This window comes from Nestor notabilis, unplaced genomic scaffold, assembly GCF_000696875.1.
Source record: "Nestor notabilis isolate BGI_N333 unplaced genomic scaffold, ASM69687v1 scaffold1948, whole genome shotgun sequence".
In the NCBI taxonomy this organism is placed as follows: domain Eukaryota; kingdom Metazoa; phylum Chordata; class Aves; order Psittaciformes; family Psittacidae; genus Nestor; species Nestor notabilis.
The window spans coordinates 122654-140708 of NW_009940494.1; the positions used below are offsets into that span (position 1 = coordinate 122654).

Genomic DNA, 18055 nt, shown 5'->3' on the forward strand with positions numbered 1-18055 from the left:
GCAGCATCTTCCAAAGTCCCACTACTAAGTAAAACTGACATACGCCATTACTCATTGTAAGTTGGGAGGGAGGGAAAGGAACATACTTCCCCACAAAAGAAAATTCATTACCTTTTCAGATTCACCATTGCCCATGGTATACCTGTAGGTGTGTTGAAGGCTGGAAGAAGTTTTCCTGCCAGTTGCACTGCTTTGATCTTGAAAACCTAAGGTAGTATGATCAATTGCAAAGAGTTAAAAAACCTGACTTACCTCCAAGAACTAAAAAGACTGAAATCTCCTGGCCCCACCCGCCTCTCTTTACATTGTAAAAAATAGAGTAACTTGCAACTCTTTTTCAGTTGTTCACTTTACAAATTTCATTAAGATTTGAACGTGGAAAGAAAACTTGTCATTTTCATTTCTTTCCTTCCATATTCTCCAGCAAGCGCTTAGATTCCTATTAAAGAAGGATATAAATTCTCCTCTCACCTCCTTCCACCAGTATTAGGAATTTCAAGTGTTTTCTAAAGGAGTCTTTAAACCCTACTTTATATTTTGTAGCTAAAAATCAAGAGAAAACTCCCCAACCCCCACCCCACACATAAGTATTTTAACTTTTACAAACTTCCCATCTCTTATTAACAAGAAACATATATATAGTGCAGACAGAGTTTCTATTTAATGAACATTGTCTGTGCAAAACCATATATACACAGTTCCCTGTAGCTTTTCCTTCATTGATAATGCATCAAAAAACGATTATAGGCTTCATCTTCCCTCTCAAGTCTAACTACTCATAGAAATTACTGATGGGATGAAATGTCTTTCACTTCTAGTGCTGTTTCTACTTACTTTCGGACCACAAGTCTGTAATAGCCTCATTCATAGGCTAATATTTATTAGTTAAATAAGCAACTGAGAGAAAGTTCCTTCTAAGCCTATAGGAAGCACCTGTTCCAAAGGCGGCATTATTTAGTAGATCCCCATGACATAAAACTGGTTTTACCAGCTAGTTGCTAGCATACATTTTCAGTATTCACTCCATTTCTGCAGAAGTATCTTCTGACTTTGGGGATAATATTATTGAACAGTTTGAAGCACTGTATGAACATATAACTAAAGGAGCTACCAGGCCTCCAAGTAACTTATGCAACATGGACATACTATGGAAACATCAATTCTCTGGTGACCAGCAACAGGACACAAGGAAATGGAATGAAGCTGCATCAGGGGAAGTTCAATTAACATAGGAAAAGGTTCTTCACTAAGAGGGTGGTCACAGCACCAAGCCTGTCAGAGTTCAAAGAGTATCTGGAAGATGCTCTTAGTGATACGGTTTAGTTTTAGGTAGTCTGGTGAGGAGCAGAGTTGGACTCGATGATCCTTATGGGTCTCCTCCAACTCGACATATTCTGTGATTCTATTATTATCAATTACCTGAGCAATACTCTGTAATCAAGAAGAATGAAAGCTTTAAGAAGGACTAGAAGATTGGATTTATAAAAGGCTCTGCTGGATTTATAAAAAACATTTCTCCCTTTTCTAAAGTCCATGGAGGAAACCGGAAGGGATACTCACTGGAGAAGTAAGCTGAAAAGTTACTGAAAAACAAGCAATCAAGAACATCCTCATTTTTCATATGAATGTGGGAAAAGATCAATATATTAATATTTGAAGAGATGACTAGTAAGACATGAAATAAACTAGAAAAGAATATTAAAGTTGACATCTAATTGTATTTGATGCAGTGGAGTATGGAGAGATGGAGGTGGATCTGAAAGCAATGAGCCAGAAAAAAGAACTTTTACAGAGGTACTCTAAATGAATTTTAAGATGGGATATGTCTAAACCAAAAAAGAGAATATGGTTTGATAGAACTGTGAAGTCAGAGAAGCAATACGGTTTGAATGATTTTTAGCAAAGATACTGACAAAAGACAGTCTCTGAGAAAATATGCAGAAATTTAGCAGTAAAATTGAGATAACACACTCACCTTGAATACAGGACCAAGTCAAAATAGGAAATCATAATATAAGTAAGAGGTATAATACTGGTGGAGTCTATGGTAACTGGGGAAAAAGAAACCCTGAAAAGAACTAAAAGCTTCATCTTGGCTCAGTTCTATATAAACTACCTGATGTGCATACACAAATACATGTCAAAAATTCATGCTGAGCATCTAGATTTGGAAGCAGTAGATGGGTTGAGACCAGACAGAACAATCTATAGAGAGTCATCCAAAGGGAGTTCCTCTATAGTGCAGACAAGCTTCAACACCTAATCCAGAACAGAATGTTGACTTCCAGTTAATGGCCTCTAGGTCGGAAAGACATTTGTTTAGCTTCAGCTTTTGGATCCTGCACCCTCTGGAAGTGCTACACATTACTGTATTATTCATTAATAAAAGATACTGAAACATCAGAGTAAGAATATTCAATGGGAGAACACCCCTAGAAAATTCGTTGCTAGAATAATATTCTTAATGGGACCTACTGCTCCCTAACTTTTAATCAATTTGAAAAGTACTATGATATTTGGGGAACAACTTATAGCATTGGAAGCAGTTTTTAGTAAGAGTGTATGAAGCACTCTTGGGCTGATCTAAAAGTGCGTGAAACTAGACAAGGACAGTTAAAGCAAGGCAATCAATATGCCACTTTAGCATGTGAGCAAGCCAGAGCATCAGCAGCAACCGCTACTTCAGACAACCTGCAAAAACTTGCTGTGCCCTCCTGCCACCTCTGTTGGCTTGAAGACTCTACGTAGCACCAGAAGGTAAAACTCTACCTCTCTACATCCCTCCCATATAAGACTGAATGCAAAGAAACACTTAAAAAAATTGTCTGAAGACATGTCTTGTCTTTCTATTACTGCCACCTCAGTTCTATCTCACTGCTGCTCATGGATAACAAAACCACCTAGTGCCTGATCCACTATTAACATATGCAGACTGAGGTGAGAACTGGGAGACAGTTGCATATGTTTTTATCAGAGCAAAGTGACCAGAAGAGCATATTTGGAGAGATGTAAAGAAAGAAATGCAGCAAGCAGCAGTGGATGAGATGCCCTTTATTGGAGACTGCAGCTGTTATAAGGATGCTCTGCTGAGCTCATTACAGTGACCTCTTTTACTGTGTTTCAGACTTACGATAAGAACTCTAGCTTTTAAATAACACAGTGGCATCAGGCAACGTGGTTGCTGAGCACACAGGAAGGATTTTTACTCCTATTTTAATAGGTTGAACAGATAGATTCTATTTCAGCCCTAGCAGTTTCCTGCTGGCAGGCAACACATTTCAAGAAATGCATAAGCAAGAATAGGGAACAACAAAATGAATGGATGCCCGGAAAATAGATCTCATTAGGAAACAGTAAAAGAATTAGGGTTATTTAGTTCAGAGAAAAGATGTTCAAGAGAGGACAAGATAATGATTTTTTTTTTTTTTTTATAAAAAAGCTAACACAAGGAAAAAGAAAAGATTTTTTTTTGTTTTTCTGTGGGCATGAAGTAACACCAAAATGAAGCAAGGAAAAGTAAATTAGTTATTAGAAAAAAAGTTGGTGATAAGGATAACTAATACCGAAGCATGACTCTGCTGCAGAGTCATTAATACAGCTTGTAAAAACACACTGTACAGCACATGCAACTACAAAGACTGATGTGATTTGACTCTGCCCAGGAGCAGAAGACTGAGAACTATATAGCTTCCTTACTGCTCTTCCAGCCATGCTGTTCACTGGGTTTATCTGACAAGGTTTTGATACCGGGGTGCTACAGGGGTGGCTTCTGGGAGAAGCTGATGGAAGGTTCCCCTTTGTCAGACAGAGACAGTGACAGCTGGCTCCAAGATGGACCCATCATTGATGGTGGTAGCACCTTTGGGGTAATGTGTTCAAGAAGGGGAAAAAAACCTGTGCAGCTACAGAGAGAGAAGTGAAAACATAGAACCAGCTCTGCAGACACCAAGGTCAGTGAAGAAGAAGGGGACAAGGTGCTCCAGGTGATGAAGCAGAGGATCCTCCAATGCTCCCTGCAGCCTGCAGGGCAGACCATGGTTAGACAGGCTGTGCCCCTGTAGCCCATGGAGATCCATGTGGAGCAGATATCCCCCTGCAGCTCATGGAGGTTCATGTGGAGCAGACATCCCCCGGCAGCCCATGGAGGTCCATAGCAGGGCAGACATCCCCCTGCAGCCCATGGAGGTCCATAGCAGGGCAGACATCCCCCTGCAGCCCATGGAGGTCCATAGCAGGGCAGACATCCCCCTGCAGCCCATGGAGGTCCATAGCAGGGCAGACATCCCCCTGCAGCCCATGGAGGTCCATAGCAGGGCAGACATCCCCCTGCAGCCCATGGAGGTCCATAGCAGGGCAGACATCCCCCTGCAGCCCATGGAGGTCCATAGCAGGGCAGACATCCCCCTGCAGCCCATGGAGGTCCATAGCAGGGCAGACATCCCCCTGCAGCCCATGGAGGTCCATAGCAGGGCAGACATCCCCCTGCAGCCCATGGAGGTCCATAGCAGGGCAGACATCCCCCTGCAGCCCATGGAGGTCCATAGCAGGGCAGACATCCCCCTGCAGCCCATGGAGGTCCATAGCAGGGCAGACATCCCCCTGCAGCCCATGGAGGTCCATAGCAGGGCAGACATCCCCCTGCAGCCCATGGAGGTCCATAGCAGGGCAGATATCCCCCTGAAGTCCATGGAGGTCCATGGTGGAGCAGATATCCACCTGCAGTCCGTGGATGACCCCACACCGGAGCAGGGGGATGCCCAGCAGAGGCTGTGACCTGTGGGAAGCCACAGCTCCAGCAGCTCCTAGCAGGACGTGTGTCCTCATGGAAAGAGGAGCCTGTGCTGGAGCAGGTTTGCTGCAGGACTTGCAACACCATGGGGGACCCAGCCTGGAGTAGCCTGTTCCTGAAGGATGCACCCCATAGAAAGGACCCACGCTGGAGCAGCCTGTTCCTGAAGGATGCACCCCATAGAAAGGACCCACGCTGGAGCAGCCTGTTCCTGAAGGATGCACCCCATAGAAGGGACCCACACTGGAGCAGCCTGTTCCTGAAGGATGCACGCTGTGGGAAGGACACACACAGAAGCAGCTCATGAAGCACTCTCTCCTGTGGGAAGGAATCCACACTGGAGGAGGGGAAGAGTGTGAGGAGTCCTCCCCTGAGGAGAAAGAGGGGCAGAGACAACATGTGATGACCTGTCATTAACCCCCATTCCCACCCCTCTGCACTTTTGTGGCAGAGGAGATACAGAAAATCAGAAGTAAAGTTAATCCCAGGAAGAAGAGAAGGGTGGGGGAAGATGTTTTAAGATTTGATTTTATTTTCTCATTTCAGCTGATTTGACTGGTGAGTGATGTCCCTGTCCTTATGTTAACCCATAAGCCTTTTGTTGTATTTTGTTTTCCTCTCCTCTGTCCAGCTGAGGAGTGGGAGTCATAAAGCAGCTTTGGTGGGCACCTGGTGTCCAGCCAGAATCAACTGACCACCAGTGAATCAAATGGCTTGTTCCACGCATGTAAGAAGAAAGTGTTCTCTCTCTCTCTTGGGATCTAGTACCTACTCTGTAGACCCACACAGCACCTTTATAACTGGTGCATAAATCACAGAGACCACCCACCTTCCAGTTTCTTTACTATGTGCTCCAGAGTACAGGACCCTGTAAGAGAGAGGAAATCACAGAAACCACGAAGATGACAGCCCTTCAAGAAGTGCTGTTCCTGCAGGATGAATCCATTTGTTTTTGAATGTGCATCCCTGCTTGCATTAATGACAGAATTTAGCATGTGGAGGTAACAGATCAGAGTCTTCTTAAAGTAAAGACCCTTTAACAGCTCTAGCAAGACATCCTAGCTTGGAGATGCAAACCTGCTGTTCTAGGTAAACATGTGTACTAATCCCAGGGGAGCTGTTCCGTCCAGTCTCAACATACAGACATTAGTTTCAGAAGCCACCACAGACTGGGAGAAGCATTTCCATTCCACACCCCAAAATCTAATACACTAAATCTATCAGTTCACATGGCCTTGGGTAGGCTAATGCTTCTTTCTGTAAATGCTGTAAAGCAACAGAAGGATTTATCCCCTATCAAATACAAATCAAGCTGTTTACAGGTAGAATGGAAGAGTGTGAAAATTACCAGAAAAAGCAAATCTTAAACCTTAAATTGGGTGAATCCTTCATTAAGATGAAACCATCAATCAGTATCTACAGCAGACCAGCTGTGAGGGCCTGAATCATTTTCATCCATTACATTGATGCTGCCACCCACCCCACAATGTGAAAGCCTGCTTCTGAGCCTATTAATCCAAGTTTGGCAAAAACATTTCACAGAAAAGGCCTTAAAGACTAAGATGAGTCTTCAAAAGCCTTATTGATGTATCCAGTGACTGCTGAGATGCATGGCTGCATCTCTAAGAAGACTAGATTATGCTTAATACCGCTGTTAGGTGTTCCCTTCCAGCACTGTGAATGGCAAACAGCCCCAACTGGCCTCTTTCTGACGCTAAGGAGGGGATTATAGATGTTTTATACAAATAATGAATCTTTTCATTTATGTGCGTAGATCAGTCTTTCAGTAATTCTTCCACAGTAATAAACACCAGACTTCTGTTTAATCTGAGTTATTAACTAGTGAGTATATGTGGTTATGCAATGTGGCTGGTTCTGTAGGTTTGGTAACTTTTGATCCTCAAGAACCCATCAGACAAAACGGACATACTGCCCAAGTTCACAAACACGTAGCACTCTCACTGTCAGTAGTACTGTTACTACCAAATCCCACACACATTGCCTTTGAACACTAAGCACAAAGATGATGAGGCAGACCTATCTAATTGTTGAATGCAGATAAAAAACTCCAGAGTATCTGACAGCAGTACCAGACTCAGACCCATGAGAAAAATCTTTGTTATTTCTTGTCCCAATCTAAAAGACTTATCTTTCCACCTTTAGAGTTCAATGTGCAGCAGTGAGCTCTTTGTCGTCCTTTCGTGGCTAACAACCCATTTAAAGCTCAACTTATCAGACAGGAGTTTCTGCGTGAGTAGAGAAAGAGGCGTGATTTACTGCTGAAAATCAAGCAGCATTGTCACCAAAAAGAAAAGATAACTAGGTTAATAAGTGCTGCTGTTTTGTGGTCTGATTATATATAATACATATAATTACATATAAGCCTTACTGCATCAGAAGATGATGATGTCTACAGGCCAGATGAATAGCTCTAAGTTCCAACACACTTTCCCCCTTCAAGATTGGGAACTCCTGTGTTTTAGTGTTCCGAGGGCATTCCCTACTACAAGTGGGAACCATCCTGCTACCAAGAAATGAACAAATTACTCCCTCTTTACACATTTGCTTCTAATAAATGTCATGAATTTAATTACAAAGGCATCTTGTGAGATAAAGGAGATGCTATTTAGATTCTGGTAACATTTCAGCTATTATAGTACAACTTGAGAGTGGGAGAGCACTTTGGATATATTTTATAGATGTTTGTGAGTGATGATTGAAGAACTGGTCCTGGAGAACACAAATCCATGTTCCTGTGAGATTTAGTAAGGCAGCCACAAACTACACCACCTATAGTGCCAAAAGAATGTAGAACTACATAAATACAACAGCACCTCTTCGGCATTGTAGGTCTCTTGAGTCATAGCAGATGTTCAAGAAGGAATATTTGCAGATACTGTAAAGACAATGCTGCAGCTAAAGTACTTTTCTGTGTTTGGTGAGCTGTAATGATTACTGAAGCACTTGATGAAGAATACTTAGCATTTCTAAAAGACTGAAACTCTTTAAACAAGAGAAGACTTATCCTGCAAAGGGATGCTCTGGGAATTTAGATTCATGACAGAAAAAAGTAACACAAAAATTAAAAATCAAACTCCATCTCACCAGTCTCAGATCAGAGCAAAAAAAAAAAAAAAAAAAAAAAAAAGAGGAATCAACTTGAACCCGGACTATGGTGTCAACTTAAAATGCCTGTGGTGTCAATTTGCTCTGCTTTCTTTACTTCCTCCCCTCAGATATCTGTACATATTGACAAGATCCACCAAGCCCCAGGCCTTCTCTCCTCCAGGCTGAACAGTCCCAGCTCTCTCAGTTTTTCCTCAGATGAGAGATGCTCCAGCCCCTTAACCATCTTTCTGGCTCTTTGCTGGACTCTCTCCAGTATGTTGATGTCTCTCTTGTACTGAGGAGCTCAGAACTAGATACAGCTGAATAAAAGGGAAGGATCACCTCCTTTGACCTGCTGGAAACACTCCTCCTAATGCAGCTCAGGATATTCACTGTCTTTGCAGCAAGGACACGTTGCTGGCTCATGGTCAACTTGGTTTGCAAAGCTGCTTTGCAGATGGTTAACTTCCAACATAATATTCGTTCATGGGGTTGTTTCTCCCCAGATGGATGAGTCTGCAATTGACCTCATTGAAGTGTATAAGGTTCCTGTCAGCCCATTTCTCCAGCCTGCTGAGGTCCCTCTGAATGGTGGAACAACCACTCCTCCCAGTTTGTTGTCATCAGCAAACTTGCCAAGGGTGCACTCCGCCTTATTAATGAAGATACTGAATAGGACTAGATTCAGTATTGATTGATACCACTAGTTACTGGCCTCCAAATACATTTTGCACCACTCATCATTACCCTCTGGGCTTGGCCATTCAATCAATCTTCAATCCAACTCACTACCTGCTCACCCAAGCCCATACTTCACCAGCTTCTTTTTGAGGATCTCATGGAAGAGAGTGCTGAAAGCCTTACTAAAATCTAGGGAGACAACATCCACTTGTTTCACAAGCCAGTCATTTCATCATAGGTTACCAGGGTTGGTTGAGCATGACTTCTTTGTGAATCCATGGTAGCTACTCCCAATCATCTTGTTACTCATAGGCCAGGGAATAGTTTTTCAACATTAGTTGTTCCATCACCTTCCCAGGGATTGAAGTAGGGCTGACTGGCCTGTAGTTCCCTGGGTCCTCCTTCTTGCCCTTTTCAAAGGTAGGAGCGATCTAAGGGTGATGCCATTCATCTTGTGCATTAGCTTTGGTACCTAATGATACTCATTTAAACCTTAGCCTTTTAATGTACTACAATTCCGTCAGGCATGCAGCTGCTTTTATGCAGAAGATTTAGACAGGCAGACAGAAGGAAACTGGGCTTGATACCCTAATTCTAACGGTCTCCAAAGTTTTAAAACACTGCCAAATTCACCCTGATGGAAGTCCAGGACCAGTTACCTCTATTCATGCAACTGTTGCTGCAGAGTCCTCCTGTGCTAGAATTCTGGCCAAGAGCAATAGGATAAAGCAGATATTACTTCATGTATCAACACAACATAGATTGCTGATTTACTTGTTTCGCAAGCCAATAAAATGCTTCATGAAATGTTCTTTCTTTCAAAATAAAAAAGAAATCATACCAAAAAACAACCCATAAAAAACCCATCAGAAAGTCAACATTTAAATATTGATAAACGTTTATGACTGCCTCCTCCTGCACCCGTTCTGATCCAGTGCTCTCTTCCCTTGTCTAAAGTCAATCCAGGTCTTTTTTTCCACTAGAAGAAAAATAACATTGTAAAGTGCTTTTCTGAAACTCCCTTAGTTTTCAAAACATGCAGACTAGTCTGATGGTTTCTTTAGCCATTGACATCACAATCAGATTTCTACAAAGAGAATCACACTGGGTACCTGCCTGAAAGATCTGCTTTGGTTGACAATTTGAACGAATGGTAAGAAGGCAAGAAAGGCTGTTCAGTTTCAGATGATGCATGAAATTAGGTGATATAACAGTTGCTTCCGATCTAAAAATAATGGCTACGCGAGTCTTGCTATCTGTTAGTATGTCTGTCTGAAATTCAGAGATTCAGCTTGTAAAAAAGATTTAATGCCATGTATCAAAATTATCCTGACTTCAATGAAAAAGCTGCAACTGCACTTCACATTCTCCTTCTGAAACAAAAAAACTCAGTAAAGCCCACATAACTGTACAGGTCCCATACACCCATGCTGTCAGGTCTCCTCTTTCCTAGAGGCTCTACACTTCTGAGATGAAAACAAAGGTCACCTTCTTAGCGTGAGAACACCTCACACTATACCATATAACCCAAGGCTTTGTCCAACCTAGCCTTGAACGTTGTCAGGGATGGAGCATTTAGCACTTCTCTGGGCAACCTGTGCCAGTGCCTCACCACCCTCACAGTAAAGAACTTCTTATATCTAACCTAAACTTCCCCTGTTTCAGTTTGAACCCATCACCCCTTGTCCTACTGCTACAGTCCCTGATGAAGAGTCCCTCTCCAGCATCCTTGTAGCCCACTTCAGACACCGGAAGCTGCTCTGAGGTCTCCACACAGCTTCTCTTCTCCAGGCTGAACAGCCCCAACTTTCTCAGCCTGTCTTCATACAGGAGGTTCTCCAGCCCCTGATCATCCTCATGGCCTCCTCTGGACTTGCACTGCATCAGTTATATGCAGATAAGACAGATTACCTGGTTGACTACAAACTTTCCAAATTATATTTCACAAATTAGCAAATATATGTTCAAATGCTGCTTCTTAAATATAAGATAAGGTGGCTTTCTACCACCAGCAGTGAAAGAATTGCAAACAGAATTAAGTGATGCTATTTTTACTAAAAGTTTTCCCAAGCTGCTTTCCTGGACAACAGACATGAAGAATCTAGTCACTGTTACTGAAACATTTCAGGATCCAATGAAATATTCATTGTTTTCACATGATTGATTATTTTTTTAAAATCCACATGAAAAGGTTTGAGCATGTATTAACTTATCAGAAATATTTGAAATTTTTGCTCTAGAAGATCTAAACATAAAAATTTGGCATGCACGGGCCACCCAGCTAATCACATTTAAACTACCTGGCACTGGCTAATAACATCTCAATTAAACTGCACCATTTTGTTCACTTCAATAGCTATGTTAGCTTCCTTGGCATGGGTTTTGTGCATATCTGAGTAGAAAAGTTAAACGTTCTCCGTTTTTAAAGGGGCTTCAAATCTAAGGCACTTTACACCAGTCAGTCAACACCATAGATCACTTAAAATTCAGAATAAATGCAATGAAAAACTTGCATATACGTGCCTCCTTGAGCTGATCATTCCAGGAAGAGATTTATCACACTTGTTTTCCTCCCGCCTAACTGAGCCAAAACCCATGGCAGTCTCAAGTTAATTTGCTCTTCTATTATTATTACTATTATTAGAAAGTTGCTTCCAGCCTAGGCAATTTTTATGCTTTCTCTTTCCTGCTTTTCATATCTCTAGCTTTTTCACTGTAAGTTTACCCGTACAAGCAGTATTAAGCTGCCATATTAGTTACCTTTGTAAGTAAACTCTTTCAGCTCTACTGAGTTAAATAACAGATTGCATTATGTGCTTGAAGGTCCCAACCCAACCGATGATCTCTAAGAAGGAAAATCGGTATTAGAAATCCTAAGAAATGGTCCTGAAGACAAGTAATTAAGCTGTTTGTGCAATACTTACAAGCCTTACGAGAATCATTTTTGTGCACTAAAAAATATCTACCTTCTCTGATTATTAATCTCTCTTGACACTGGCTTTTTTTATGGTAATACCCTCTCCTGACACGTTCTTCACTCATGTCAAGTATCTCCTTAATTCCCCCCATATTTTTCTCTGCCATGTCATCCTTTTTACACTCTATCAATTTCTACTTTCTTTCTCAGTTATTCCTGTCTCCTATTTCTCTTGAATGTGCTGCCAAGCTCTTCATTTTAAATTAATCTTGATTTCCCCTTTAGACATTGCCAGAAATTACTTAGTCCCCTTTAGACCGTATTTGCCTACGCAAAAACAGTTAAACAGAGATGAAATTACATAGTTTCACACGACGTGCACTCATTACACACACAGCCTCCCTCCTCTTGTTGGTATGATGGGGGGGTTGGAATTAGATTATATTAAGCTCCTTTCCAACTCTTAACTATTTTATGATTCTATGTGACAGATCACAATGCAAAAATTAATCTAGAAAAATACACGATTTTGAAAAAAATCACATGGCTTTTACTTCATCAAATCCAGATCCTTTACAGACCATCAGACGCAGAATACATTACCTTACATTGCACTGATGAAAGTGCGTAAATAGTGGTTTGTGTGTTGTTTGGGTTGGTTTTGTTTTTAATGAACAGGTTTGTTTTCAGAGATTAACAGACATTTATTTTATCTACAATTTATCTATTAGGACAAAGCTCTGTCAGAAAATTAGTTGGCAGATAAAAGCTATGAGCAATGACTGAGTAAGCATCAAATCTTCAGAGTTGCATAAATTCTGGAAAGCACTTGAAAAAGCAGGTATTTCTTTCGAAAAATGGGGAGAAAACCACCCTGACCTCCTACAGCAGATTTAGAGATCTCAGGGCCAAAAATAACATACAAAGATTGTCTTATTTTATGCCATGCAAACACAAATCAAAGGCTCACCGGAGCAACAATGTGATCATCTATATAAAGTATAATTACCAAGCTACCTTGATAGTTATGTCAGTAAGTAGCATTTAAGTAAAGCACTGCTTCCAGAGATAGATCTGGACTGTCTTATACCACATACTGACTATTCATGTGTCCAGAAGACGTAACTGTCAGTCCTCTACCTTTTCATTATTTTCCTATCTCTTCTGCTGGTTTTACGCATTCCTTTAAGAACATCATTACCAAGAAGTTCCCAGCACATACCAACAGTGGCCCTTTATTAATGACTTAGGCAGAAAAAAGTTCCTCCTTGTATTCAGAACTCCTATTTATAAATCCATATGCTCATAGGTCTTTTGTCACAAGATTTCATTCCAAAATTCAAACTGCCCTCCTTGCCTTTTCCAAGTTCCACATACTCTTTACAGTGACAGCTACTCAAAACATATTCCCTGGTCCTGTTCCCATGTTGATCTAGCCAACATGGGTTATTTGATCTTCTTATAAGTTACAGCCTGCATCTACACCATTAGTAACATTAAAATGGATTTAATCTACACAGGCCAAATTGAACAATTGATTACATTTCTCTGGAGTTTCTATTTATTTGCTATCTCAGCATGAGGAATCTACAATCAGCTATAAATTCGTCCAAGAATATTTATTGTCAAGGCACTACTACAGTGATAATCTCTCATTTTTCATTAATTGAATTTCTGGGATAGGGAGGAGGAGTGAAATCAGATAAACTGTCTCAGAGATACCAAGGTCACTTTAAGGACCTTTTCTAAACCTGGACATATGTAGTTGGGTTCTTTTTGTTTAGGCATTTATCTCCAATTTTCTATTTTGAATTTTAAAGATGAAGTTAAAAGGCTCAAGAATTTCCTGGTCATTTCTTTAAAGATTTGTTCACTGATTATCCAGGTCATAAATGGTAACACAATCCTACTGCAGACAACAGCCTTTTGTCTCCTAACGGACTAGAAGAGTTCACCCTCTTTCTCATGTGATGGCTCCACATGTCATAAGAGTCAACGTGATTTGTGTTAATATTTTTGCTAGGTTTTAGTGATTTTCCTTTGCAATCATTGTAGCATTCACAGCATTTATTTCTCTCTCACAGTACCCATTTCTTGTCTCTAAAGTTCCTTTTAAAAAGGAAAATGTAATAGTTAGCACTGAAAGAAAACAAGTTCAAAAAGGCAACACCAGCCAAAGACACCTGGTTTTAAAGTGGTATCATGTCCAGAGCCATAGTGTTGTTTTGGTTTAAAGTGAAAAAATACCCTACTGAAAGAGCAGTGTTTTCAGTTGACAAAAGAGAATACCACGCTCCCTCTCTGGATCAGCTCAAGCATGAAAATCCTTTGTGCAGACATTAACTTAGGAGGAAAGAACACAGGAAAACTCATTGGGTAGAAAGTCACATACTCGTGCATCAACAGTAATGCCAGTAAATGAATGTCTGGATACTGTGCTTGCTGTCACTGGTGCCCACCAGCATCAGTATGACTGGTTCGACTGCTGAAGAGGGAGCCAAAAACTGACACACATGGTTATCAGGAGATACATGGCATGCGAGTAGTTGCAAAAGATCAAGTCCTTCTCATCTTTTGTAGCCCTCTACAGGAACATGACCAAAGAGTAAGCTTTAGCAGTGGCTATCACTGCACAGTTCATATATTTTCTAATTCTAACAGCTTGTGCTTTACTTGCACCTGTTTAAAGCATGTTATACTAAAAGGCCATGCTATTTCCAATCAGACTTCGAGTAGAGGGAACAAAATTGCAATGAAGTCAGTTTTTGACTCCTTTTCTTCTCCTTGGATGCCCTGGAGTACCAAAATGCAGCAATAAATTGGGCTACATGCAATTTGTCAGAAAATGTTTACTACAGCCTAGTAAACAGATTACAAGGTTTACCATCTGCACTGCAGCAAGCAGTGGCAATGCCCAATATGTGAGAATGATTTAACACTCAAAAGAGAAAAAAAGATTTCTTTTTTCAGGCTGTGCCCTGTTAGGGACCAGGGAGCTGTCATGACTACTTACGAATAAGCAGCTCAGCTCCTGGCAACAAACTGAAATCCCATCTTCATTGGCTAGCCCAACACTGTTATCTCTTCTGAGAGTTTTTAAACCTTGATAAGCCCCTTCACAGGTACAGTGAAAACTTCTGTGAAAACAGTTCACAAAATATATTGTCTTGCTTACCAAAGACCTATACTTTAAATATATGTCAGTTGTTGGGGATATGTGCTGGCGTAATATACTGTATTATAATTTTACTAGGGAGTCTTCCTGAAGAGAAGAGATGGTGCCTGCCAGTTTGCTGGAAAGGATTCATTTGATTATTTGTTAATAGAGTACCAGGTACTTACTATCAGCCCTTGCTCTATTTTAAATGAGATTTCAGGCTTGATTTATCCACATATTTTATTATTATTTTGCCCAGAAAGATTTGTCATTTTGATGGTGTTTATAAAGATGAGAAAGGCAATCAAAAGGAAAGCAATTGCTGCATATCTAAGGCTGGCAAAGGTAAACACAGTAAATATCTCTCTCTCTATATATATATTGCAAATACCATAAATAACTTTGTTCAACAAAAAACAAAACAGTAAGCTACCCCTTTTACTGTATTAATAAATCAGCAGCAGACAAGAACACTTCATAATGGTGTAAGTGTCCTCCTGCCACTATCACACAACATGATACTCACTTTGGTTTTTTACTTGACGCCATTTCTCAAGGCCAGCCACATATGCCACACATGCCACACAACTGGCCTTCTATCTATCTCATGTCATTCCATGTGTTACTGCTAGCAGGAGCATTTTATTTGCCACTACTAGTCACATCAGGAGTTTTAATGATTTGTGAAGCTCCATATCACGGAAAAAAAGCAAGCAGTCAACAGGTAGCTTGTGCACTCTCTCGACAGACAAACACTGTTCATAACAGGTAAGATGCTTAGTTACTGTGAAGGCAAGATGGGGTTACTCCTTTCACACCATACAAATCTATTTATGGACTGCTAACAAATGACCTCTAGGCAAAGCATGTGTCACCTACTAATCCAAATTGTCAGTACAAACCACAACATATGTAGTAACTGGAACCAAACCCTGACTCCTGCTGCAAACAGCTGCAGCTGAACCTTTGTGGTGAGGAACCCAGAAGCTACAGGCTCAACACAATTCTTACCAGATGCCAGTCAAAAGAATTACACCTGGATTTTCAGAGACCACTGCTCACTGCAGCGTTCCTTTGTGTGGTTCATGTGCCTTCAGGAAATATTCTGAATTTTCAGAGTTTTAAGGACTCTAATCTGTCAGTGATGGCCACAGACACTCAAGGTGTTAACTGCTGAGTAAAGGTGAAGTCATACTTCTGTTCACTAAAACACCCCAAATCTAGTGCATAGCTCCAGTATGTTTATGCTTAAGTCTATCCACTATCCAGTTACTGATGTCTGAGAGTAGCGTGACAACAGGTACTTTCACAAGAATACTGTAAACCTTCATGAATGAACGTTAATGGCACACATGCCCAATAGAGTTTTACAGAAAAGAGTAAGCACAGAATGTTCATCCTGGGTGCATAAACATAGGTGTTAGTCACCCACCTGCCAAGACAGCACAGAAGCTCTTCCTCTGTGATCTTCCCTCTGGCTGGGTTCGCATTTCATGCATATGCAGAATAGAGCAATACATCCTAAGCACTCTGTGACCTACTGACCATCTCTGATCTGGAACAGAGGAGTGGCTGTAGCACTGTACTAGTCAGCACACACACTGCTTTGGGGAAAACGCATACTCAGAACCACCACCTTGGAAGATGCATTCTACAGCCTGTGATACAACTACAAATACCCACAGAGCAAGCCTGTTACTGCTTCCTAGTCCCTTCTCACTGGGGATGCTCCCTGAAGAGCAGAGATAGCCAGCTTTGCTGGTTCCAGCCCCATAAGAAATTCACCTTCTCAGCCTTTATATTGCCTTCCTTCCTTGGTGAGGATGATGGTGATGGCAGGGGCCTCACCACTAGAATTGCCTCAGAGAGAAAGGGCACTGCAACTTCTTTGAATGCTCCAGGGAACAAATAAATGGTACTCAAGGACAATAATCAAGGGAGATGCCACAGTATCCAGAGACAGCGGACATTCCTTTAATTGGGATCACTGTGAAGATATTACCATTCCTGTAGATTTGCTCAAAAATTTGGTCTTTATCTATTTATTCCTTGAGAAGTTGGACGGACATTTGGTGCATAATACAAGTATCACATTCATTCTAGCAGTGGGTATAGGCACTGCCAGAGGCTATTGGGCAGGAGCCAAAGAGAAGCAACAGCAACTCATCAAATGCAACTGTAAAAGAATCAGAAGATTTTGAACACACAGCAGTCAACTCTGGTATCTTTTTTATGTTTTTGCAAATATCACTGTTGTTCTTTATCTTGCTTATGCTTTATTGCTCCTATGATCATTTCATTATGTGTTTCATTCGTGAACATTCAATAATATGTTTAATTACAGGACTATTCTGCATGTATGCACCACTTGGGTTCTACAGCTGTTTGTCTCCTTCCTTGAACAAACTCCCAGTTGGAGAGCAGAAAGTTCGTTTACAGTGTCTTCAAGAAGCCTTGGAAGTGAAGAAACCACTCCTAGCAGGGTTCAGCAACTAACTGCTGCCTTTTGGATGGTCTTCAGAAATGAGGAACAATGGGCCTGCTTCCTTCAAGATCCTTTAAGAATCTCCATCTGCCTTCAGGAGCTCAAAAAAGTTCACATAGCCAATATTAGGAACTGCGCCTTGTTTCTACTGTCACTGTTGGTCTATGATGTCTTCCTTATATTTAGTGCTCCTTCACTAATCATGTTTGAGGACAGTACAATGGAAATTATAGCTCTTGGACCATTTGATTCAGCACACCATAAGAAAATCCCACTTCTGGTTAAGATTCCAGTGTGGTACCCTACATCAGGATCTCACAGAACTTCTACTGTCCTAGGCCTTGAGGACATTGTAATTACTGGTCCCCTGGTAGTCTACTCTCACAGATCAAACATTCAGGAATACTCATCATGGATCAATTTTCTAACTTCTATTGCAGCTTCTAGCTGTGGTATTGGCAAGCTTTGTTGCTTCAGCATTAGCACAGAAAGATCAGCCAGCTCTTTTCTACTTGGTGCCATTCATTCTTACTGCTTGCCTGGTTGTTGCTTTTTTGCACCAGAAGTTGAAAGCATTATGGACAGGCAGTGATTTTACACATCAGGCCTCCTGTTCTCCTCAGAAGTCAGTATCGACTACCCTGATGCCCAGAAAGACCCACAATAGGATGAAAATCCACAAATAGGATGAAGAAGTGGAAGAACATGTATATCAATCATATGCCCAGTAAAGACCAATTAGATAATTTGTGTTGAAAAGAATAAGTTACCAATACCAACAGACACAGTAAAGAGAAAACCTCATGTTACCCAGTGAAAAAGCAGGCACCAAACATGACTGATCTTGAGCAAAATCTTAAATCAGAGAACTGCATAGACATCATGGAAGAATTCCAGAGCCACATCCTGAGAAACCAG

At 41.1% G+C, this 18055-nt stretch overlaps 1 protein-coding gene across 1 annotated transcript in view; it reads right to left on the bottom strand.

Moving 5' to 3' along the window:
• Nucleotides 1-18055, bottom strand: part of MAN1A2 (mannosidase, alpha, class 1A, member 2) — a 114281-nt gene that overhangs the window by 56407 nt on the left and 39819 nt on the right. The window contains exon 5 of the mRNA XM_010020372.1: nt 112-206. Coding sequence (XP_010018674.1) covers nt 112-206 — 95 coding nt within the window. The remainder of the gene's footprint in view (nt 1-111; nt 207-18055) is intronic.